The sequence below is a fragment of the Zosterops lateralis genome (assembly GCF_965231275.1).
Source record: "Zosterops lateralis genome assembly, chromosome: 3".
Taxonomy (NCBI): domain Eukaryota; kingdom Metazoa; phylum Chordata; class Aves; order Passeriformes; family Zosteropidae; genus Zosterops; species Zosterops lateralis.
In genome coordinates, this window is record NC_139764.1 from 11,187,531 (window position 1) to 11,211,603 (window position 24,073).

Here is a 24,073-nt window from a genome sequence, read left to right on the forward strand (position 1 = left end):
GTGCCTCAGGCTCGGTGTGTGTTGCAGTACAGTCCTCTCCACTCCCAAGGGGATGCAGGAAACCACCCAGGGACAAAGCTGCAGGGAAACCCACCCTCCTGGGGCCAGGAGCTGCATCCCTGGCCAGTGCTGGCTTGCCCTGGGCATGGGGAGAGCCGTGGGTTTGCCCCTGAGGTACCAGGCAGCTCTTTTTTCCTTTGTCCTCTGTAGAACTGCTCCTGCTGCAGCCTCACAGTGACCTGTGCTAGGTGAAGCCACGAGCTAACTCTGAGGGAGAATGCAAGAGGTGCATCACCAGGGCAGGGTCTGTGGGTGCCAGAGCAGATCTGGGACACCCCACGAGGCTGGGCTGCTCTCAAGGGGTGCCTGCCCATGCCCCAGTCCAGGTGTCCTGGGCCATTTCAGACCCCTGTGCCTCCACACGGCTCAACCAGCACTGAGGAGGAGAAAAGTCTCCCCATGCCCAGGGATGCTGCTCCTCCCTGTGTTTCACTGGAGCTGTCCCCAGATAAACCCTCCCTGCAGTGCTTGGGAGGTCCTGCTGTGACAGCTGGGCTCAAACACCAGCCCTGGAGATGAGCCCTGGGTGAGCTCTGCCTTCAACACTTCAACCCTGCAGAGAGCAGGGCCAGGGATGTCCATGTGCTGTGCCCAGGCAGTGGATTGTGAAAGCAAGGCAGCTCCTGTGACCCGATAATTGCAGCTGCTGAGAGGTGATGTTGGTGTTTGCCCCCTCATCATTTGCTTCTTCGGAATGAATTGCCTTGGCTGGAGTAATTAACAAGTCAAATGGGACTTGTGTTAGGTTAGCAGGCAGTAAATAACTCCTGGTCACAGAGCTTTCCATAGGGAACGATGGAGCAGTGCTTGCTTAGGACAAGGCCTAAATCACAGGCTAAGCAGCAGGTCCTGGTGCAGCTGCTCTCTGCCAGCTGTGTGCTTTGGGGCATCTTTACCAAGGCACAGTGTGCTGTGAGTGTCCCCTGCAGGGGAAGCCGTGCTCCCAAGGGTGCTCTTCTGCACCGTCTCCTCTTTAACCACACTCTCCAAAGGCAGGGGAGAACTGCCCTCCCCAGGAAGTGCTGGGAGGCAGCAGGAGGATGCACATCCCTGGCACAGTCACAGCTCAGCTCCGTGGATCCGCTGTCTCACCCAGAACTCTCTCATCTTTTTCTTGTCCAGCCCCTGCACAGGGAGAACCTGGAGCATCTCTGATAAAGGTTTATGGATGTTTCCAGAAGCAGTAGTTGGAGCCCTTGGCCTCCATCCCTCTGCCTGCCTCATTTGCTCTCAGCCCCTCTCTTCACCCCACCAGCCAAAGGCAAACCTTTCCATGGAAAAGGACAAAGGACATCCAGACAGACACCCAAATAACTCCACAGGCCACTGCCAAGCACGTGGGGAGCAGCAGCAGGAGCACTCCTGTGACAGCCCTGACCATCTCTGACAAACCATCACGGAGGCAAATCCCAGTCCCAACTTGAACGCTTGGAAAAGGAACCAAAAACAGGGAAAGAGCTGCAGATCTGCAGTGCCTCAAGGCTGAGCCCACCCAAACTGAGCCAGGGCAGCACAGGAACTGCTCAATCCCGAGGTGGGAACCCCTCAGCTCCAACCAAAGGAGGCTCCTGCCCTTGTGTCACCCCATGCCAGGCAGGCTGTGGTGCAAGGCTCATTTGTGCATCCTCATCCCTGCTCCCTGGAAGGACAGAGGGGAGAAGGGAGGCCTTGAGCCTGCCATGGTCACGAGCCTGGCTGTGAGCTGAGTGCACTGTTCCTGCTGTGGGCAGGCACTGGGGAAGCAGAGCCCCTGTGTTATTGTTACAGCTATTTTTAAATCCTTGGGCGAGAGTCGTCAGCATTGGTGGCCATGTACATAACTCAGGAGGAAGTCCAGCTACATTCCTGGAGGGACAGAGCTGAGCACAGCCAGAAAGTGATGGAAAACTTAATGCTGGATGGATGGTGTAATTCCAGGACAAAGCCTTCCATTGTTTTCTCTAGGCTTTGGCACCCAAGCCCACCTGGAGAAACGTGTTTGCAGAGCACCAGGAACCGCTCTGGCCTCTCTGAGCATGCAGTGACCAACTACTGACACCTGTACACGTGCTCAGCACAGCTGTGGAGAAGCCTGTTTGTCTTGTAAAAAACTTGACTTGCACAGGAAAGCATCCAGAGGCATCTGTATTCTTGCAAAAAAGCACCGAGGGACAATAATTACAGTGAGATTCCTCACCTTTTAAGGACTTGAGCTTTTCTGCTGTTGGAACTGGAGGTGCTGAGAGCCTCCTGCCAGCCAGCAGCACCCCTCACACAGAGGGAAGGGACACTGCCAGGGAAAGGGGCCTGCCTGGCCCAGAGGAGCATTTATCAGCAAAGATAGGCAGGAGCTTGCTGCTGCCAGCAGGAATTTCTGCCTGTGGGATGCCCCTGAGAGCATCCAAGGAGTTTCCACAGGGTCTTGCTCTCTCTCTGGAGCATCTAGAGAGCAGCCTGGGACCCCCAGGGAGGTTCACTGCCCTCTCCTGCAGGCTCTGCACCCTCCCTTGGCTCCTTCCCCTTTCCCAGAGGGAATGCCAGCCTGGGGCTGCCCTCACCATAGGTGTGGCAGAGGGCATTGGGGCACCCCCTCTCCCCAAAGCAGGTGCTGTGGGGCACTGCTGGGGCTGGGTGTTCCACTGGGATGCCCAACATGGGAGGGGATGGGCAAGGGACACAAGTGCCAAGGGGTCCCAGCCAGGCCTGGAGACCTTGTCCAAGCACTGCCACAGCATGTCCCCTGCCCTGGCTGCCATGGGCATGGGCATGCACAGACACAGCACAGCCTCCAGCTCCTCTGGCTGCCCGTGGGCACCAGCCCCAGACAGCATTTTAATCTCTTGGATTCCAAACAGCCCTTGGCCTGCTGTACTGCACCAGGAAAGCTTTCTGCCCCTCCCAGTCTGCAGCCCCACCCCAGCTCAGGTGGCAATGGGAAGGACCATCAGTGACCCACCATTAGTGACCCCACCTGATGCTGGGGTCCCCCACATTGTGCCTCGAGCCATCTCAAGGTCCCAAAATCACTGTCTGCCCTCAGTGACAATCCATCCTGTGCTTGCTCTGTGCTTGCCCTATGAAGCCTCTCTACCTTCTCCCAGGCTCCCTGCAGAGGAGCATTCCCTGTCCCTCCCTCCTGCCCCACAGCTGGGGAAGATTCCCATTGGGGTAGGTTTCCTCTCTCACTGCACTGAACAATGACCCTTGTTAGCTCAGCCTTGCTGTCTGTGTCTCCAGACAAAGGTGAACCACCCCACATCGTGGGCCTGAGCCCCTACAAACCAAGGAGCAGGCAAACTTCCACACAAACCTCTCCTGCTCATCACCCAGGCACAGTCACAGGTTTTATTGTGCCACTGTCCCTCACTCATTATCCTGTGGAAGATTTTTTTGCTGAATTTCCACCATTATCAAGTCCCACAGATGCTCCAACTCCACTCCCCAATCCAAATGTGTCTCTGTCCTTCCAAAACAAACTAATGTGCTTCAGCTGGGGGTTTCCTGCCCTTGCTTGAAATGGGCAGTTTAAGCAGAGCAAGTTGCAATGGCTTGGGATGCTTATCCACACCTAGAGCCCCTATACCCTTGCAGCACATGGGAGATTGGCACAGGGCTCTGTCCCTGCCCCTCCCAGCCTCCTTGTTGAGGTGGGATTTATTTCTCCTCCATTGCTTTCAGCTCAGAGGAGTCTCTTTCCAGATGGGAGGATGAGACCTGCATGGAGCCCAGCCTTGCTCTGGTTTCCTGATGGGAATTGCCATGTCCTGTGGCACTGCCATCCCCAGGAGTGTGTGCCCCAGCCCTGGCAGGCTCACCTCCTGTGAGATTCTGGCAGATGAGCTTCTCTGCAGAGATACTTAGAAACACACGGAATTTCTCAGTCCCTGTGAAGTTGCTGTGCTGGAATGGGTGAGGTTGGATCCTGTGCTTTTGGAACATTCATTAAAGCTTTTGCAAACCAGCAGCTTTGTAGGGAGTGCACATGTGGATTTCTCCTTGTTTTGTGCAAAGCTGAGATGCCTCCCCTGCCTTCAGCTCCAGCCCTGTGCCCTGCTCTGACCTTTCCGTTCAGTGGGAGATGTGATGAGCTGCCCCTTGGCTGAACTCCCCCTGTTCAAATGAGAACGAGCTCATTGCCTGTTTGTGTCTCCATTCTCTTGCCCCATGTTGCCTCCTTCATCCTGCGAGCTCTTGAGCAAAGTGTGCCCATGCAGGGAGCCTTGCAGGAGCCCTGCTTGTCTTGCTCTTAATCAGGAAACACACACTTCTCTCTGCAGCTCGAGAGAGCAAAAGATGGCAATAATACCTCTTACATTATAGGCACTGTGTTAGCAAGGAAGAAAATATCTTTTTTTTTTCCCTGACAATTCTTGTCCGGCTTCTTTTTTCCATAATGCATTAAGCATTAGGAGGCACAGCTCTGCACATAGTTCATCTCTCAAGGCTACCTGTTGAGGACATTGCTCAGCAATCCAGCAGCTTTATTTGTGGATGAAGGGCAGAAGGTGATGAATTCTCCTACAATTCCTAGCTTCTGCTGGAAGGCACACAGCCACGCTGAAAAACCCACAAAACACATGGGTTTGTCAAATGCAGCCCTTTCTATCCAGGGTCTGTGTGCCAAGAAGACCTGGCATGAGGCTGTAAAATCCAAGTCATGAACTTCCTGAAGACCACTCAGCAGTGATGGGGCATCCTTACCCCTCCTGCTGTCTCCAGGCTGTCCAGAGAGGTCTGTGGCACGCCTGGTGCTCACCACGTGGGAATGTCACCACTCACCGAGTCAGAAGAGGACACGGAGCAGACACACTACGCTCTACCTCCCACCCCAAACTCAAGCCCACAGGAGATTCCCAGCAAAAAGCAGCCAGGCTGCCAGGCAGGCCTTGGGAAAGCTCACCCACCTCAAAGGCAGCAGGTCCCCCATGGTGCCCTCTGCTCCTCACATGGCTGCCCTGAGGGAGGGGCTGCTCACAGCATCCTGCTGAGACCCCTGGGCTTGCTCATCAGCCAGAGAGGCCTGCAAGGAGTACCCAAAATCTTCCAAAGGAGAGATAAATGAGATGGGAATTAGTAAAAAAAAGCCCACGGCAGGGGTAATTTAGATCCATCATTAATTTTCCTCTGTAATGAAGTGGCCCAATTATCTCGATGCTCGAGTGACCACTCCAGTTCTCAAAAGTCATTTCCACACACTTGAACAACTGCTCCTCCTTCCAGAGCAACCCTCTCAGAAGGAAACACATCTTCCTTGGCAGAGATGTAATTCATGCCAGCAGCTCCTCCCACTGTCCTTGTCAGGGGCAGAGGGACACTGGGGCAGGGAGCACCTGCACAGCCTGTCCCAGGGTTGCTGGGCACTCCCCACAGCAAGGAACAGCAGGATGCAGGAGGGACAGAGCTCCAAGGGGCTCTCTGGGCCTGGGAAGGGATGGGCACAGCTGGTGGCTGATGCAGCCCAGGAGGGGAGGCAGGTACAGGGGTGTCTCCTCACGGTCACCCCACACCAGGGTGGTGGCTGGGGACAGCACTCCCAAGGCAACTTGGCCTCTGGAGTTGTGGATGTGCTCCAGAAGGGATGGCTCTCACTTCCCTGCTCTCTTCTGATGGTCTCTGACAGCCAAGGTGTCTCTGGCTCAGCAGCCCCAGGGGAGCTCCCCGTGGCAGCAGGAGGGGAGGAGGCTGCCACCACCCTTCCTGACGCACCCAAAGCCACCTGTCACTGTCATCCTGTCACCCATCACCCTGTGTGTGTCCCCTCACAGCCACCAGGCCCCCTAGGGCAGACAGACATCTTCTGCAAACCTTGACACAGAGAGAGAGAGAGAGAGAGAGAGAGAGAGAGAGAAATCCCTGACAGCCCCAGCAGCCCCTGGTCCCCCCACCGGGGACAGGGCAGGCAGAGCCCAGCTGGACAGAGCCAAATCATCCCAAAGCTGGGCTGAGAGTTTGCAGGAGAACTGGAACCAGAGCATGGGTCACGAATTCAGCTCCACCTTCCCTCTGCCACCTGCTTGGCACCACGAGCTGGCTCTGCCCCAGCTTGTGCCCCAAGCTGAGGGTCACCCCTGGGCTCAGCAGCTGGAGCCCCCCCAGCCTCCCTGTCTCTGTCACAGTTCCTCACAGATCCAATGGCACAATGCAGCTACACTATTTGAAAAGCCATAATAATATTTGTTGGTACGACTCTTTTATTACTGTCGATTTATATATATATATTTGTTGATAAAAGAGGTCATCTTGGGAGACACTCCCAGTTCTACTGGGAAATAACTGTCCGATGCTGTATATTCTGTACATGCTGTATAAACAAAGCAAAAATATGTAAATCTGAACGTTCGGTGGGCTCGGTGCTGCAGGGGGAGGTCGGGACCCTTCCCGGGGGCTCGGGGGGTGCCAGCAGTGTCACCGTGCTGGGGCAGGACTGGACACGGTGCGGCTCCCTCGGTGCTTTTCCCCACACGGAGGTGAAAAGGGGCGGCTTTGGGAGCCAGAGGCGGCTTTGGGAGCCAAAGCGGCCGCGCCTGAGCTCCCTCCCCGCGGGGCTCAGCACAGCACGCCCGGGGTGTCCCCTCCTGCTCCCCATCCCTCCCTCCCAGAGGGGACAGCCCGCAGCCACCACCCAGCGCCACATCTCCAAGCCTTAGGGGTCCGGGAGAGACGATTCCCCGCGGGGAGGCGGCCGGGACTGGCTCCGAGCATCCTCGGATGCTCCTGCATCCTCCAGCTCCTTCCCGCGCCCATCCCATCCCTCCTCCTCCTCCCTGGTGTGTGTGACAGCAGCCACGAGCTGTGACCTTCTAGCCCGACACACGCTGTTAGAAAAAAAATCCTGTTTTCATATTTTCCGTGGTATCTCGATCTACAACTTTTGAAATTATTGGACACGGTCGTGGTAGCCTAAAAGTTGTGCTGAGCTCATATATTTTTATATTTGTGGTGTTTTCCTATCAATAGAGAGTAGTGAACCCTATAGCTGAAAAGTGAACTATTCAAAATAAATATATGACTGCAGAAAATATTTGTAAAAAAATAATTTATTTGAAATATTCTGCCAAAGATAGCTCTCTAATGATCTGTAAGATGTCGTTTCTCTCTTTTTGCTCTGAATGTCATTGTGAAAGGACCTTTCTCCCTGTATCTTTTGAAGATTTTTTTTCTTTTTTTTTTTTTAATCTTTAAGGGCAAATAAATATTCCAATGATTTTTTTTTTTTTTTTACTAGAGTAGTAGAGAGGTATGAGACAACTTTGCCAAGGTGATAAGCAGGATGCAGTATCTCTGAAAATCCTGTTTCTCCCGTGGTTCCTCTGGCTGACAGATGGGGTTTGAAGCCTGGGACAGCTGTCCAGCAGGAAGACTTGGCTGATGCTGCTGCTGCTGCTGTGTAGCTTTACCCAAAGGAGAGAAATCTCCTGAGAATCCCATCCCCAGGCCTGGGGCATTTGGATCCCTCTGTATCCAGTCTTAGCCTCTTCATTATTTATGGGCATGGTTTATTTATTATTAATAGGCCCTGTGGCACACGGGGAACCCTCACCCAGAGCTTTGTGGGGCTTCAGTCCAGTTCCCTGCCAGCAGCCCTGAAGGCACAGGGAATCCTGCTGGCATCAGACCTGTCCCCTCCTCACTGGGGACAGGGCAGGGGACACCCAGCCACCAGGGGACACTAATTGAGCAAGAGGATCCATCCCTGCAGGTATCCAGTTAAACCAGGGGGAAATACAGCCTTTCACCATGGAGAAGCTGCCTAGATTAGTCTTTTAGAAATCACTAATTTATTTTTTATTGTAGGAAAAAAAAATCTTTCCCTTCTTCATTTCTCCTTTTTGAAAGAACTTTTCGATACTAGGGAAAGCCTTTGTTATGTTCTGTGATTCCCCAGGTCTGCTGCGGTGGAAATCAACCCTCAGCCACGCCTGTTAGGCTCCACCACTTCAAAGAGATTTTTGGCTCAGATTCTTTTTTCCCCCTTCTGAGCAGATCCACAGTTTCTGAGATCTCTTGGTCATAAAGGTCTGAAGGAATTAATTGGTTAAAAAAAAATTTAAAAAAATAAATAAATAAAAGCCCTGTTCCAGTGAATGTGTTTCCACAACTTTTGACTCCCCCAAGGTCAGGCACGTGTGTGAAGTGTTGTATTGGGAACAGGGGGTGGGAAAAGCAGTTTCCAAGCCATAGTGTGTGGTGGGTGTGATGGGAGAAGTGCTGTCCGTGGGCCGTGGGTGGCACACTGCAGCCCTGGGAGCCACTGCCAGGGAATCTTTGCTGCCCTGGGCTCTCTGAATCCGGGGCTGTGCAGCTGCTGCACCGCAGGGAAACGCAGGCGAGCCAGGGAAGACAATGGTGAGAAGAATTGGGTTTCTGATCACTGTGCATTTTGTTAATTAGTGAATTCAAATAGTTTTATTTTTACCAAAAAAAAAAAGAAAAAAAAAAAAGAACCAGATAATCTTTATTCCAGTAAAGACAACTGTTGACTTGAGATATATATAAATATATATATATTATTTGAATGGTTTATATCCTGTTGCTCTAACTACATAAAATGGAAACATGTTGCAAGTTGTGTCATTTCAATATACAAAATAAATGACTTTTCCCTGCATGCTGCCTGGGTATGTTGTGATTTCAATTAAGAGTTATATTTGAATTGCCTTATTCAAGAGGTTGTATGTTACCTAACTGGGGAATGACCTGGCACTGTTCATCACATTACATGTGTACTTGATGCTGTGTTATGTCAAATTCAGATGAGTTGTCTGTCATCTATGTATTTCGTGGGAGATCTTTTATCTTGTTAAACTGTGATATGTAAACCTTCATTGCCTGAAATAGTCACAGTTGTATAAATCAGTGTCTTCAGCTGTTTTCCTAATTTTAACACAATTCCTAACACAAAATATAGATGTTTGTAAATTCTTCATTCACTTGGTCTATTTTTATGCACGAGGCTTTTTTTAATCTGGCAAAGCACTAAAGATAAGGCAGTTTCCCCGGAAATTTTCAATCAAGGCTCAGCTCCATTCCCGTCCCTCGGCAAGAGGCAAACAAACAATTTCCAGCGGGGAGGGAGGGAGGGAGGGCTGGGGGTCCCCGCAGACACACCTGGCAGCAGCACATGGCCAGAGGAAAAAAAAAAAAAAATTAAAAATCCTGGAGCAGGACAAGCTGTGGTCCTGGGTTATTGAATCTCTGTCCGTGCCTCTGAGTGATAAAATAATTCCCATCCACAAACGTGCCCATCTTTTTTTTTTTTCTTTTTCTCCCTTGGGTTTTGGCATGCTTGGGGTTTGCAGGCTGTCAGAAGGGAAAAATGCCCTGGGAGGGGCTGGGGTGGCACGGGGAGGGGGCAGCGGGGCGGGACACCCGCAAACCACCCGGGGGACCGGGGGAAACAGCCTTGCTGGGGGCGAGAGGGGGGTAGAAATAGTAATTTTCGCTTCAGCCCCTCGGGGGCTCGCGGCGTGACCACAAGAGTGTCACCAAAGCCACGGCGGTGTCACTCACAGCGGTGTCACCCGGGGCGGTGTCACCCCCGGCGGTGTCACTCACGGCCCGTCGAGAGCGGCACAACTCAGCGCAGGTAAGGGCGGAGGGGGCGGAGCCTGTGAGGGTATGGCCCCATACTAGGCCACGCCTCTCTCTCCCCATTGGCTGCACCAGGCCCCGCCCCCGCGGCCATTGGCTGGGGCGCGGGCGCGTTTCCCGCGCTCGGCCGGGCGCGATGGCGGCGGAGCGCGGCCTGGAGCTGGTGCGGGAACTGCACCGCGCCGCCGGCGGGCACCTGCCGCCCTTCCGGGTGAGCGCCGGGACGGGCCCCGGGAACACCGGGACGGGCCCCGCCGGCGGGCGGCCCGCTCTCACTGCCCGTGTCCGCTGTTGCAGACGGAGGAGATGCGGCAGGCGCTGGAGGAGATGCGGGCGCTGTACGAGCGGAACCAGGCGGATGTGTGAGTTGGGCTCCTGCTCCCGGCACAGCGCCGGCGGCGCTCCCCGGCCCCCGGCTCTGCTCCTACCCATTATCCCGCAGGTCCGAAGCGAAGGCGGGACGGACGGACCTGATTTTCCTTATCCGGTTCCGGCACTGCTGCCTGCTGCGGAATCAGCGGTGCCTCCTGGCCTACCTGTGAGTGCCGCGTCCCTCGGCCCGTCCCGGCCAGCACAGGGTCCCCGGGGGCTGGGGGTGGACTCTGGGCCCGGGCAGCAGGGCGGCTGTGCAGCTGCTTCTCCTTGTGTTCCTTGCTGATACCGCCACAAAGAGAAGGCTCTTTAAAAGTTTGGATTACCAGATGTGGCAGTTGCCTGGGGATGCTGCCAGCACTCACCTCAGCAGAGGTGGTGGGTTTGCCCCGTTTCCTCCCCCAGGTATGACCGGTTGCTACGGATCCGAGCCCTGAGGTGGGAGTACGGCAGCGTCCTGCCCAACACCATCCAGTTCCACATGTCAGCTGAGGAAGTGAGTCAGCCTCCTTCCTAACTCTTCCCCTCTTTCCACGTATTCCTTCTGGTGGGTTATTTAGTACAGTTAAAACGGGGTAGTCTTTCCTCCACTCTAAAAACATGTCTTTCTGTAAATACTTGTGTGTGTTCGTTGTCTGTGGGTACAGCCCTGTTAATGCCCACAGGTGGAGTGGTTCAATCGGTACAAGAAGTCTCTGGCTACCTACATGAGGTCAGTAGGAGGAGAGGAGGGGCTGGACCTCACACAGGACATCAAACCTCCTAAAAGCCTGTACATTGAGGCAAGTGCAAGATTTCTGGTCTCTATCCGTGAATAAACATTTGCCTGACTGTCTCTTTTCGAGCATTTCATCCCCATCCCAAGTCAGTTCATCAGGCAAAACCCTTCAGAGTTCCAAAGCTTTCACGGGTTTCTGTGTTTTACTCTGCCTGCCAGCATTTTATGTTCAACAAAGTCTGCTGAGAGATGGCATTTCTAGTCTGCAGGGGGTATGTGGTGGAGTGAGTTACCCAGGGAGAGGTTTTTGCAGAAATTTAACTAATCCAACTAGAAACCACATTGCCATGCTAAGGACTGTTACTGTTTTCACTGGACTCTTATAGAGCTGTGTTCACACTCTGCAGGTGCGGTGTTTAAAAGACCACGGGGAATTTGAGGTGGATGATGGCACCACCATCCTGCTGAAGAAGAACAGCCAGGTACCTGCAGCAGGAGTGTGGTCTGTTTTTTTCCTTCCCTTTCCCTCCCATGACATGCCCCTGCTCATGCTGGCCTTGCAGCATGTCCCAGTCCCTGCACATACAGCTCCTTGCTCGTGCTGTCTGCATGGGGCAGTGCAGCTCTGCCTGATCTGGAATCATCACGAGGCACTGGATGTTCAGCACAGCAGAGCTGGTTGTGTGCAGCAACAAATGCAACAAATCCAAGGAGGATTTTTGTGTGTTTCTGTGCAGCACTTTTTACCACGCTGGAAATGTGAGCAGCTGATCAGACAAGGAGTCCTGGAGCATGTTCTGTCCTAAGAGTGCAGGACAGGAGGGACAGCTCTCGCTTGGTGGCCTGCCCACCATGGGGACTGAGCTCTGGGGTGTGCAGGACTTCAGACACCTCAGTATTTCTGCAGGGGCATCCTGCCACTCCTCCTAACAGCCTTTGATGCCTTAAAACTACAGCTCTTCATGAGCATGCTGGTAATACAGCAATCCTGGGAATACAGGATAGCAGGGGGCATTATTCAAGCCCCACACTACAACCAGGGTTTGTGAATGCATTTTTGTTTGGGACAGTTCTTTGTTCACACTGTGCATGTGAGAGTAAGACACCAACTGGCTGGGCTCTAGAAGCCAGGAAAACTCCATGGTTGCAAAATAAAGAATTCCTTCAGCCTCAGTCTCTTGGGTTATAAAGGTTAAATGTGGTGTTCATTCAGCACTGTGACCTGGCTCTCCAGCCAAACCCATCCTGACCCTGCAGTGTGATGGTTACTGAAGTATCTCAGTGGAACTGCTCCTCCAGGTGTCAGATAAGGCTGCACAAGGTTCTTCCCAAGATTAGCTATGGAGCCTTGTCCCCATCAGAGACCCATAAATGTTGTCTCTTGAGGTGCTGTGTGAATGATCGTTGCAGTCTGGGTCATAGGCCTGGGTTTTTCCCATTGTGCTTGGTCTGTGCCTATGTTCCTCTAGAGAATCTCTTACCCCAGAGCACTGCTCTGGCAGGGCCCACAGGCTGTTTGGAGTAGGGGTGGGAGAGGGAGCAGAGGGTTTTAAGGGTTCTGGTCAGCACAAAACCAGAACAAGGCTGAAGAGCTGCTTTCCCTGTCTGGTTTTCCTAATGGAGCTGCTGTGTCTGGGAAAACACTTGCAGAAACATTAGGCCTGGGTAAGACTAGAGGTTTGCTTAGCTCCCATCTCAGACTGGAGCTGAAAAAAAACAAATAGCTGGGGAAGGATGCAGGAACAGGATAAATGCCTGGGGCATTACAGCATTGCTCTGTCCTGGTCATTGCAGAGGCAACAATCTGGTTGGTTTTGGATGCTAGGCTCAGGCTTTAGGAGGAGCTGTTGGGAATAAATGTTCAGCAGCAGTTGGGGAAGGGTACTTAAATTCAGAGCAGACTGGGGATAGGAGGAGGTGCTGTAACATTACAAACAAAATTACATTACAAAATTACAATTTTTAATGCCACAACTCATCTTTCCTGCTGGGAGTGAGCCAGGCACAGGGACCTGCAGGCCCTTCTGTGCTGGTTTTCGAGATGGAATTGTGGCTCCAACATCACCCTTCTGCAGAGAGGGAGCACCTGCGCCACCACCAGACACTGCCAGAGAAAACCCTGTGGGATGGCTGCCCTGAGACAGACATGACATAACAGCACACTGCCACTGGGAAAGGCACCAAAGCTGCTGCTTTCAGCTGGGAAATTCAGCTGTCCACAGGACCAGTTTCCTCAAAGGACTCTAGGCTCCCCACCTGCTGTTTTCTGCACAGGAAAATCCTGGCAAGACCAGAGAGGACAAGGCTGATTTCCCAACCCAGCCATATTCCATTCTGCACCTGACCAGCCCCAGCCACTGCACATGTCCCATCACCCACTCAGAGATGCTGGTGTGATTTTGCCAATAAGCTGCTTCAGAGCTGAGGCTTGTTCCTCCAGCAGCTGGTTCTTCTCCTCCATGCTCTTCTGCTTCAGCTCAGCAGCCTGCAGGGCCATGGCAAACCTCCTGTTCTCTCCACGGAGCTCTTCAATCAATAGTTTGTTCCTGGAGAGCTGGGCCTAAAGCAGGGACAGGAGGCTTCAGGTCCAGCATCCCAGATGGGCAGGGACACACAGCACCAGCTCCTCCTGCACTCACCTGGGCATCTCTGAGCTGAGCTGCCCTCTCTGCCAGCAGAGCTTCAGCATTCCTCAGGCTCTGCTCCAGCCCCTCTGCCTGCTCCACAGCTGCCTGCAGCAGCTGCTCATGTTCCTCCTGCAGAGGGCAAGAAAACCAGCCTTGGGGTTGTCCCAGCACTGTCCTGGCCTCTGGCAACCCTGGACTGTCCCTTTCCCCAAGGGCTGTTCATGGACCCTCAAACTCCTTGAGGCAGAGCAGGGCAGGTTCATCAGAGGTGCAGGCTATAAAGAGCAGTGGGACAGATGTCCAGAGCATTTACAACCTTCCTTAGGTCTGCACCCAACCAGCTTTAAGACAAGGCACAGATTTTCCAGCAATGTTTCCTATAAAAATAAGCCATTGGGCTCCCCTCTCCCAGCCATGTGCTGAGGAAAGCTCAGGGAGACACAAAGTCTCCTTGGATGCAGTCCTTGTGCCTTCTCATTATAACTCCTTAGGTTTTAACTTGCCCTGTCTTTGCCCAGAAGACAAAACTCACAAAAACCCAACACCTGGTTTCTCAGTGCCCTAGAGATAAATCCACCTGTTTGACTGCAGGGCAGGGACTGGAGGATTCATGAATCATTAAAGTTGTAGCTGAATGTGAAGGTAATTAGAAGAATTTGAAGGTATTTTCCATGTGGGTTCTTTATATCTAGCATCTTCCACCCAAACCTCTGGTGGATTCAGGCTGCCAGGCCAGCAGTGTTCCCTTCACAGTCACCCTTGAGTGAGCTGCAATTCCCTGCTTACCTGGGTCCTGAGCAGCTGCCTGCATGTTTGCTCAGCCTGCTGCTGGAGGCTTTCCTGGAGCTGCTGAGTCTTGCACTGCTCCTCTCTCAAGGAGTTTTGCAGCTGTTCAAACTGCTGCTTTGGCACCATGTTGTTCATCTGGGCCTTGGCCTGCTGCAGCTGCAGAGCGTGCTGGGCCTGGGCCAGGCTCAGGCTGGCTTTGGCTTCCAAAAGCTGCAACACAGAAAGGTGGACAGCTGTGTTCTGGGGGAGAGGAGAGCCCTCAGCCTCAGAGCTGCAGGACCATGGCAGTGCTGCTCACTGGGCAGAGCAGAGCGAGGGATTGAGAGCCCTGAGAGCTGCATGAGGAGACACAGAGCCTTTGGTGAGAGATGCTCCCCTTGCTGAGTAGTGAGGAGCAGGAGTTGCTGGAGGGATTCTCTGGGAGGGACTCCCAGCACCAAAGGCCACAAGGGCAAGAGACAGAGGGGGCTGCTCACCTGGGTTCCTGGATACATCCCAGGCTGGCTGTGATGCACTAAATGTCCTGTACTATGTGTTTTCTGCTTCTTGTCACCAGCAAAGGGCAGCCCTGGTACTGGGACACAGGTCTGGTCCAGCTTTGCCTAGGGCTGCCTGGGAATGGCTGGCATGGCAAAGCTGCACTTGGGAATGCCAGTCCCCAGGGTAGAATGCAGGAGAGGGATATTAACACATTGTAAGTTTTCTCATACAGGCTTTTCTCCCTCTGTCCTGGTGATCTGAGTTACTCTGCTCTGACCACCTCAGCAAGCCTTGTCTGGATGCTGTTCCCTTCCCCACCCCTTATCCAGTCCTACCACTCACTGTTCCAGCTCCTCTGTCAGCTGAGCTAGGGGAACCCCAGCTCTTGACACCCTGTGTGAGCCAGCTCCCCTCAGCCCCCATCCCCTCTGCCCAGCCAGCCTGCATTGGACAGGGACAGGGGGATATCACAGGGACAAGCAAGCCAGGACCTCTCCCCAGCTGCACCTGAACTGGCCTCAGCCACATCTGAAAAGGAGGGAGAATCCTTTGTCCCCCACAAAGAGGAAGAGGACAGTTTTTTTCTGGGGAGGGTGTCCAGCACAGCCCCAGGCAGGACAATACCCACATCCCAGAGACCACTGAGCAGCCTGCCACCAAAGGAAGGACACTCACCTTCTCTTGAGAGGCCTGGAGCTGCTGTTGGAGCAGCTCCATCTCCAGCCAACATGCTGCATGCCTCTGGTGCTGCTCCAGCCTTGCAGCAATCTCTGCTCCTCGTGGCCACTCGGCCTCTAGAAGCCTCTGGCTTTGCAGCTGGGCAGTGCCAGGGTCAGCACAGGGCCCAGCCTTGTGCTCAGGGTGTTCACGGCCCAGCTGATGCCTCTGGACATCGAGCTCCTCCTTGTCCTTCTTACTCTGGAAAAGGTTGAGAAAGTCTAGCACTTCTCAAAAGACTCACACCCATCACATCTTTTCCAGCAACTCTGAAAGCTCCCCACTGCAGTCAGTTCATCTGCCATTCACCAGAGATAAAATAGTTTAAATGCCTTGTATTCTTGTTATTTGTTTTCCTGGTCTACCACAGACTTCAGCCAAGCCACCTCCTTTCTCCCTCACCTACCCCATACCTCAGCCCTAAAACAGGGATTTTTGCTCTCTCAGGCTATTAATTATAGTCCAGTACTTTCCAACAGTTTCTTCAAGATCTCTTTTCTGGTCTTTCCATCTTGCACATGTCAGCCTTGAAGCTTTCCTCACTGTCCTTCCTCTCCCCCTCAAAGTTCACAGAGTGATCTCTGGTTTCTCACAAGACCCACACAAACATTTCACCAGGTGACAACTGATTTGCACACAGCCTTTGCCAGCCAGTGAGGCAAAGGCTCCAAACCCTCCTACCAGCTAAGACAGGCTGGAGAAGCACATGAAATAAGGAAATAATCACCCACAGGAGTGATGAGGTCCCACCCTGCTCCCCAGCCTGAACTCTCTCTGGAGCAGATGTCTCATCAGTCACACTGTAGCAGTTGTGCTTACCAAGCAGTCAGGACATCTCCCCCCACCCCATTCACCTCGGTTTCCAGCTGCACCTTCAGCTCCTGCAGCTGCTCTTGGAGCTGCTCCACAGGGACTGACATTTCTGTAAACGCAGAAGTAGAAAAAAGAAGGCTTGGAGAGGGGTGTGATGGCAGAGAGAACCCTGTGAGGTTAGGCCTACAAGCCAGGACTGATCAGGATGGCTGCAGCTTCATCCAGTCCATACAACCCCAAAAGATGGACATTCCCCATCTATCTGGCAACTAGTCCCAGGGCTGCATCACCCCCCTCAGTCAGAAGCTTTTATCTAATTTGGCTCAGTTTGAATTTTCCAATACACAGTTTGGGGCTACTTCCTCTTTATTGCATTGTTCCCTCAACACCTTCAACACTGAAAATCTGCCACAGCTGCCCAGTTCACAGGTTCCACCACCAGCTCTCAAGCTGGAAAACCCTCCTCTCCTCCATCTCCCTCCTCCCCACCACCCATCTTCTCCTTCTTCCCTCCCAGAACTGGCAGCAGTAGTTCAGGCACAAGCCTCCTCCCCACTCTCCCATGCACACTGGGATCCAGAGGGAGCTTTGTTCTTGCTGAGAGCAGGTTACCTGCTGCTGGCAGCCCTGGCTCAGCCCTGCTGTCCTGCAGCTGCAGGCGCAGCCTGTGCAGCTCCCTCCGCAGCGCTCCATTCTGCCCGTGCAGCACCTGGAACAAACACTGCTCAGGGCACAGGACAAACACAGCTCCTGCAGCACCAAGAGCTCCCCCAGCCCCAGCACAGCCTTCCCAAGCAAAGGCACACAAGAGAGAATTTGGAGGAGCCAAAGAAGAAATGTAACCCCAGATTTCCAAGACCAAGATACACTGTGTGTATCACTACATGCTGTAAAGCACAAAGCAACTGCCCCTGAATGCAAAAGCACACACCAGGGGGTCTGCAGACACCTCAGGGGGCTGGGCCTCCGGAGACCTTCCTGACCTCAATAACCATTGGCAGAATCCAACACAGAAGAAATATCATGGTCTCAGCCTGAGCCCAGAGGTTTGTTTGTGTTTACGCCCTCCAGACTCCCTTGTGGGCATACAGGCTGCCCAACAGGCACTGCTCTGTGCAGACAAAGCAACCAGCAGGATTCCCAGTGAAGCAAAGCCCACAGGCCTCTGGGAGGGAATGTTTCCAGATTGTGGAAGGAATAAAACAAGGTAAGAAGGTGCTGATCCCATGGGAAGCACAGCACAAGGCAGGTCCTGGTGCTAGAGACACTCCAAGGCCAGCACAGGAGTTTATCCCATCTCCATCAGCAGAGCTGAACACCAAGCAATGAGCCACCACAGCAGTGCAACGAGCCCCTTCCATGGAGGGGTCTGGTGATGGGCAGTTGCTTGCTTCACTTCACATCCTCCATCTTGTTCTGGAAGCTACAGCATCCTGCCTTCTTCTGGGCTGTCCCCTTTGAGCAGACATCCAATTACAGCCCATGTCCTGCCACCCAGGAAAGTGATGTGCCGCAAGAGACTATCAACTACAATACTTCCAATTAACAAATATTACTGAGCAGATGTATGCAAATGCAAACACATTTTGTTTCTTCTCCATTCTAAACAGAAAAGGAGGGCTGAGAGCATTCAATGAGAGTAAAGGATAAACCAGTGGGTGCCCTCACAGGGGCAGCTGAAGCCTGAAGGTCAAACCTTTCCATCTATCAGCATTCTCATGGATAATTCTGGGACTGCTCAATGAGAGGAAGAATTGCAGCATGAGCATGTTCAAGCCTCTGGTGCCACCTGGAGCAATGCTGCCCTGGATAGTGCTTCAGAATGTTTGCCTTTAGTTACAGCTTGGGGAAGGGCTGCCTGATGCATCCACAGAATGGCTTTGCTGAAAGTCTGCAGTTCAGCCCCACATGGGGGGATGTGACTGTCACTGTCCCTGCTCAGGGGAGCCACACACAGCATCTGGGGACAAACGGGCAATGTGACAAGCACAGGACTCAAAGAACAGAGCACCCAGCACGAGTTAAAGATACACAAGTTGAAAATGCAAGACACAGAAGTTAAAAATGGGAGAAGGGAAACAGAGGTTGTGCTCATGCCCCAGAGAGCCCCAGGTTCTGGGAAGGAGCACAGCACCCTGTAGGAGATACAATACACACAGCACCAATTCCTGGACCACACACACACACACACTAGGTATCTGTACTGGCTTACCTTGACTCTCTAGCAGAGTTCAGCAGCAACGAGGTTTTTAGGTTTTTTTTTTTTTAAGTGGGGGCAAGGAGAAAGAAGGGAAAAACAAAAAGATAGAAGACTTTAGCTGTTAATATGGTTTCCAGATTAGGAAAACAGCTTTCTCCTCATGCTCAAGAAGAAATCCAGCAGAGCTCAGGGTAGTCTGTCCTTAACAACGGAGGTACAAGGTTCCCTAACAAAACTGTCCATGGCTACAGGCAGGAAGGAATTTAGGATTCACTCCCTACTCTCTCCTGCCAAAATCCTAGCAAGGCAAACAATCCATGGAGGGCTTCAGGAGAGGATCCCTCTGCCCTGTGATCAGGGGTGCCTCCTTCCACTCCTTCAGGCCCAGGTGCCCCAGAGAGCAGCACTGTCCCAGCACACACATACCTGGCACTGCCGCTCGTACTCCTGCACGATCTCGGCAAAGCGCTCGCTCTGCTTCAGGAACTCCGGGCTCTGGGCCTCCCCCTGCTCCAGCTGCACAAGGAAACACTTCTCAGCAAGAAAATCCTCTCCAAATGGAGAGTCAAAAGCTCTGCTAAATCGCTGGGGTCATGGTGCTACACCCATACACTCATCAGAAGGCTCCCTAAGGGGCCCATCGCCTGTGGGATGGGTCAGAAAGAGGAGGAAAAACGTTCTTTTCCACATGTGAGACATCAAAACACAGGCAGGTTTGCCTGGCTAACAGGATCAGACTCACTTCCTTTCCCAGATTCACTTTAGGAGTGGAAGATACTAAAACAAACCCTTTACTTCAATACTAGTGAAAAATAAAACTTTTCTAGAAATCAAACTCTACAGTTTTCCCTTGAAGAAATATTTGTATTTGTAATTTTTTTTTGTATATTGTAGAATTTTGTATTTGTAGAATTTTGTATATTCAGCATATTTGTAGAATTCTCTACAGATGGATATTTTCCTCACACCCTTTTTTTTCCCCCCTCCAGCTTCCAGGTTGTCATTAATGTGCAGGAGAGCTCACACAGGGGGAGACCATAGCGACTGACACAAAATATGCAAGATCAATTTTTTCATGAATTCCTGGAAAGTTCTTATTTGACTGCAACAGAGAAAAGTTACCTTATCCTTCACAATGTGGTTGAGCTCTTTTTGCAGCTCCAACACCATTTCCTCAGAGGCTGACAATTTCTCAGCCATCTCTGTGACCTTGTTTTGTAGCCGTGTGTTCTCCTGCAGATAAAATGGAGATTTCCCTGATGCAGCGGGTCCTGACATGGCAGGATGGGTTTATCAGCCACAGGTCCTCGGCAGGGAGCTGTAAAACAACTGGCACATCAGCACAGCTCCCAGGAGACCCTGGACATGGCCCGGTTTGATCTTTGGACAGGGTTGGTTTTTACAGTAACCGGGAGGGGATGTGGCTGAGGCCCAGATGTAATTTTGTACTCAGACATTGCTCAGGATAGAGGGAAGGAAATCTGTCTCAATTGCAGGAAGAAGGACACGCCTTCCAGAGAAAATGTGGCTGCCCTGCAATGAGCATTTTGCAAGTAAATCACCCTCTCTTTTGTATATTTTGTTATTAATATTGTTGCTGTCACTGGTTGTTTCTCATCTCATTGCTGTTGCCAGCAAACTGTTCTTATCTCAACCCTCAGTCTTTACCTTTTGTGCCTCTAATTCTCCTCTCCAGCCACTGAAAAGCAGGAGAGGGAGGGAGCAAGCAGCAGAGTAGTTTGGAGAGCCTTGGTAGGAGAACTAAATTGGGGAGCACCATCCCCAAACCATGACAGGACAGCACATCGTTGATCATCTCAGCCTTTGACATGGTTCCTGGCACAGTTTTAGCTTTGGTCATTGTGTTTTCAGGTATCACACCAAGGTCCAAACCACTGCCAACAGACACCACAGCAGTTTAGTAATGGCATGGCAAGCTAACCAGCCCTGTATTCAATACAACTGTATGGATGTGGCTGATGATTCCTCTGCGCAAAATTCCTGTTCTTCCCAACAAGAGCATAGTGAACCATCTATATTTGTCACCACCTCTGCTTTGCCACCTCTGAAAGAGCAAAGATGTTTCATCCAAGGCAGTTTTACTTACGTTCATCACACGGTTCAGTCTCCCTTGCAGGCTGGCCTCTTTGCCCTGGAGAAGCCGTGCATCAGCCTCCAGCTTTGCCTGGTGACTCACTGCTTGCTGCAACAGCAGCTCTTTTGCCTCTATTTCTGCCTGAAAATTCCTGGGAGGGAAAAGCAACACGGTTGGGACAGACAGAACATGTTCCTGGATGGCCACAAGGTGCAGCCACCCCCTCTCACCACGCACAGAGCAGGAGATGAGAGCTTGGCTGGAAGGATGCTGAGACCACAGAGGATGGAGAGGGGTCTCCAAGGACTTTTCCTGCCACTGACAAATTGGCAAAACAAGTCGGAGTTACAAAAGGGACACTGGGATGTATAAGGACATTTTCTTCACCCCACCAAAAGAACCCCTCCTACCTGAGCTTGCTCTGGGTGTGCTCAAGAGCCATGTACTGCTCATCCAGCTCCCTGCCCAGCTGCAGGCAGTGTCTCTCTGCCTTCTCCAAATTGAGCTTGGCCTTGTCCCTCTCCCTGGCGATCTGCCTCACCTGGCTCCTGCAGACACAGTGAGCAGGGCATGAAGAAACCCCTCAGGCAGCCCACAGAAGGGCCCTCCTCACAGGTGTTGCTTTTTATCTTTTTTTTTGCCAGAGTTGGGATTAAATGCTTGAGGCGGAATTTCATGTTCAGACTCAGATGTTTATTAATTCTTGTCTATGTTACAGTCTCACAAGTTGTGAGTTCTAGCTAACAAAATGAAAAATGGCTCTGTCTCTATCCCTCTACAAGGCCTTTTAAGAACAAACTGTCCAATTATTAAATGACACTTAAATTTTTTTTTACCTTTAACCCAATAACCAACCACCCATGGCCCGCAATGTGGATTTTTTTACCCAGTTACAAAATACCACACAGACCCATGAAGAAGGTGGTGAAAAAGGACTCAGCCTGTGCCCTAAAACCTCCATCTTGCTTTAAATATATTACTATATTCTAAAGCCTTAAAATGTAAGTTTTCCACCCTGTGATATCACACACTTCTATTCAAACTCCACACCCACAATCCCAGTGCTGTCACTCAATTTTGGAAGCCTTTTCCACGGGCTCAGGTCCAATGCAGTGTTTGCTTGGGGGTCAGTGCCTGTGAGCACAGACAGTCTGAAATTCTCAGTGCCCAGGTTCCAACAGCAGGGAGCAGTGTCCTTACCAGAGGCATTGCAGTTTGTATCTGTAGGAGGTGCCAGCTGTGTGCTGGAGGCCACTCCCGGGGACCATGAGTGTGCTGTCCAAAGCTGCAGGCAGCCCTGCCAGGCTCCCCTGCTCCTCCGTGCTGCTGCTCCGCCTCTGCAGGAACAGCACAGACTGAGATCATTCCCTCCCTCTTCTAACAGCTCCAACAGGATTTCTGTTGTTACATCACCTGGCCACCCTCCAGTCTTTCAGGGATGTCCCCCCATCTCACAGATAAGCCCAGATCACATCCACCCCCACATTCCCCCAGCCCTGGGGTGACCAAACCCGCCCTGAACCTGGCTGCAAGAGCTTCTCCCACCCCAGGAGTCGCTCACTTCACCCACCACAGCAGATCCAGGCAGGACCAGGGATCCTGAGGATCTTCTCTAAGTTCTTCCAGGGCTCAGGTAGCAAAGACAAGTTGAGGCTTGGTAAATCCAGTGCCTTTGCTGATGCTGGAGAAATTATTAGGGCCCAAGTAGCTTGGCCAGAAGGAGAGGCACTTCCCTGAGCGTTTCTCTCTGGTGCTGAGGAAAAAAACAGCAGGAATAAGTCAGTGGGGCCAAATTGGCAGAAGAAAACTGATGGCTTTCAATACCAAAGGGAAACTTCAGAGACCAAATCAATACTGAAGAACATTTCAGAAACAACCCCAGGTTGCCAGGAGGGAGATGTCCTGAGCTGCCCTCACAGCGGCTCCAAGAGCAGGTTTGCAGGCACAGACCATTCAGTTTGGTCTCCCTGCTGACCCATCAACACCCAGTACCCACAGAAAGACCAGCACTGAAAGTTGTATCACTTACAAGGTCTTGTGAAAACTGTCACAGGGGGACTGCCAGCCAACACTCTGTTTGACCAAAGAGCACAACCCAGAAAGCTGACACAGAACTCAAAACATTTCCAAAAGCACCAATTTTGTACCAGGTTTGGAAGAAGCCTGTCTTCAGAGAGCTGTTACCTCAAAGTCTTAAGCCAAAAGAGCCTGAAACTATTTTTTTTTTTTTTTTTTTTTTTTTTTTTTTTTTTTTTCAAGATCCTGGATTGAGCTGTCCTGGCTGTCAGGGTAAGCAGAGATTCACTTCCACCTTAGCACATTAACGTGGTGCTACTTCAAAAGCAAATGCCTTGCCAGTCCTTGGAACTGAAAGCACTAAGGAGAAAGAAGTATTTTACATCAAACAAAGGAAACGTGGATGAAGCTTGTTCATGCACTAAAAAGAGGATAATCTGTGTCACATGTGAGGTGCAGAGACATCAGCACCTCTGAGGTGAATATTAGAATTGGGGTGATGTTTTTCCTCTGCTGGGATGTGCATCCCTCTCCCTCCCATAAAAAGACAAGGCTCAGCAGCCCCGTGTTGCTCTGTATGACAATCCTACACCACCTGGGCAGGGATTGCTCCTACTCAGGCAGTTGTCAGGAAAGCCTTCCAGACACCCTGCAGTGGCTGCAGCACAGACCAGATCTAAAAACTGTCTTGCAAGGGAAGAACTCCCGCCAGGTCACTGCCCTCAGATGCCTGACTGATGTCTATGGAATCACTCACTGTGAAAAGAATTATCTTGGCCTGAGTTGTCTGAGTTGTTCTTAGTACATCCTGATCTTTAGCCTCCTTTTTTTTTTTTTTTTTTTTTTTTTTTTGGCGGGGGTGGCACAGGGAAATGGATGGAGAAACCTTTCTAAGTGTGTGATGTCTGGACTCGTGTTTGGATTCTCTAGAGGGCCATTTTAGAGCATCAAACACAAACGAACTGTCCTGTGTAGGGGACTGGCAATAACCCAATGGTTCCTTACCCATGCTGCAGACCGAGACCATCAACCAGGACGCTTTTTACAAACCTCATCTCATGGAGCTGCTGAGTCTGAGCTGCTTTAGAGACACTGACATACCGTGGAAAACGGGGTTATACATCCACGGGGACGCGGACACTGCAGCACCGGCTCGGCCCAGCTAGGCTGGGCTCGGCTGGGTTCGGCTCGGCGGGGTTCGGCCCCGCTCGGCTCCGTTCGGCTCCGCTCGGCCCTGACACCCCGCGCATGCGCAGGCCGCGCCCACCGCCCCGTCCAGCCCCTGGATGCATTTCCCGGGAGAATTGCCAAGAGCAGCAGCAGGAGGCTGAGGGAGATGATTTTGCCTCTTTACCGTGTCCACTACTGGGCTCCTCAGGGCAAGAGAGGCTCCTGGAGAGGGGCCAGCGGAGGGCGACAGAGATGATGATGATGGGACTGGTGCACCTCTCATGAGGAAAGGTTGAGGGGCTGGGCCTGTTTAGTCTGGAGAAGACTGAGCGGGGATCTCATCAGCCATACGTACATACGTACAAGTATCTCAAAGGCACGTGCCAAGAGGTTGGTGCTAGGCTCTTTCCAATGACATCATGACGAGCAGTGCCCGTAAACTAAAC

General features: G+C 52.1%; 2 protein-coding genes across 4 annotated transcripts; one reads left to right on the top strand and one right to left on the bottom strand.

The window, feature by feature from the left end:
* Nucleotides 1-9,766: 9,766 nt before the first annotated feature.
* Nucleotides 9,767-11,893, top strand: GINS1 (GINS complex subunit 1; the record flags this gene model as incomplete). Its single annotated transcript, XM_083857829.1, has 7 exons — nucleotides 9,767-9,841; nucleotides 9,928-9,992; nucleotides 10,073-10,168; nucleotides 10,408-10,498; nucleotides 10,668-10,784; nucleotides 11,128-11,202; nucleotides 11,458-11,893. 7 exons carry the CDS (start codon nucleotides 9,767-9,769, stop codon nucleotides 11,524-11,526), a joined length of 588 nt encoding a protein of 195 aa, XP_083713955.1. The 3' UTR covers nucleotides 11,527-11,893.
* A 910-nt stretch (nucleotides 11,894-12,803) lies between these two features.
* On the bottom strand, nucleotides 12,804-23,761 carry LOC310907809 (uncharacterized protein). Of its 3 annotated transcripts, none has more exons than XM_083858292.1 (13): nucleotides 23,559-23,761; nucleotides 22,012-22,194; nucleotides 21,642-21,778; nucleotides 20,852-20,989; nucleotides 20,454-20,592; nucleotides 19,469-19,579; nucleotides 18,773-18,862; nucleotides 16,759-16,855; nucleotides 16,188-16,255; nucleotides 15,292-15,534; nucleotides 14,134-14,346; nucleotides 13,360-13,476; nucleotides 12,804-13,280 (listed from the first exon to the last, which is right to left on the bottom strand). In XM_083858292.1, the coding sequence occupies exons 3-13, from the start codon at nucleotides 21,707-21,709 to the stop codon at nucleotides 13,092-13,094; spliced, it is 1,473 nt and encodes a 490-aa protein (XP_083714418.1). In that variant the 5' UTR covers nucleotides 21,710-21,778; nucleotides 22,012-22,194; nucleotides 23,559-23,761; the 3' UTR covers nucleotides 12,804-13,091. The 3 variants fall into 3 exon arrangements, with proteins under 3 accessions (XP_083714418.1, XP_083714417.1, XP_083714419.1); XM_083858291.1 differs by having other exon boundaries at nucleotides 22,003-22,194; XM_083858293.1 differs by lacking the exon at nucleotides 13,360-13,476 and having other exon boundaries at nucleotides 22,003-22,194.
* Between the last annotated feature and the right edge of the window lie 312 nt (nucleotides 23,762-24,073).

Bases quoted from the DNA above. Each gene is read 5' to 3' on its own strand.
- LOC310907809 (XM_083858292.1), bottom strand. From the start codon at position 21,709: ATGGTCCCCGGGAGTGGCCTCCAGCACACAGCTGGCACCTCCTACAGA. The intron at 20,593-20,851 runs GTAGGAGGGGTT...TTTCCCTCCCAG, and splicing joins CACACCCAGAGCAAGCTCAG to GAATTTTCAGGCAGAAATAG. The intron at 16,856-18,772 runs GTATGTGTGTGC...TGTTTGTTCCAG, and splicing joins AGTACGAGCGGCAGTGCCAG to GTGCTGCACGGGCAGAATGG.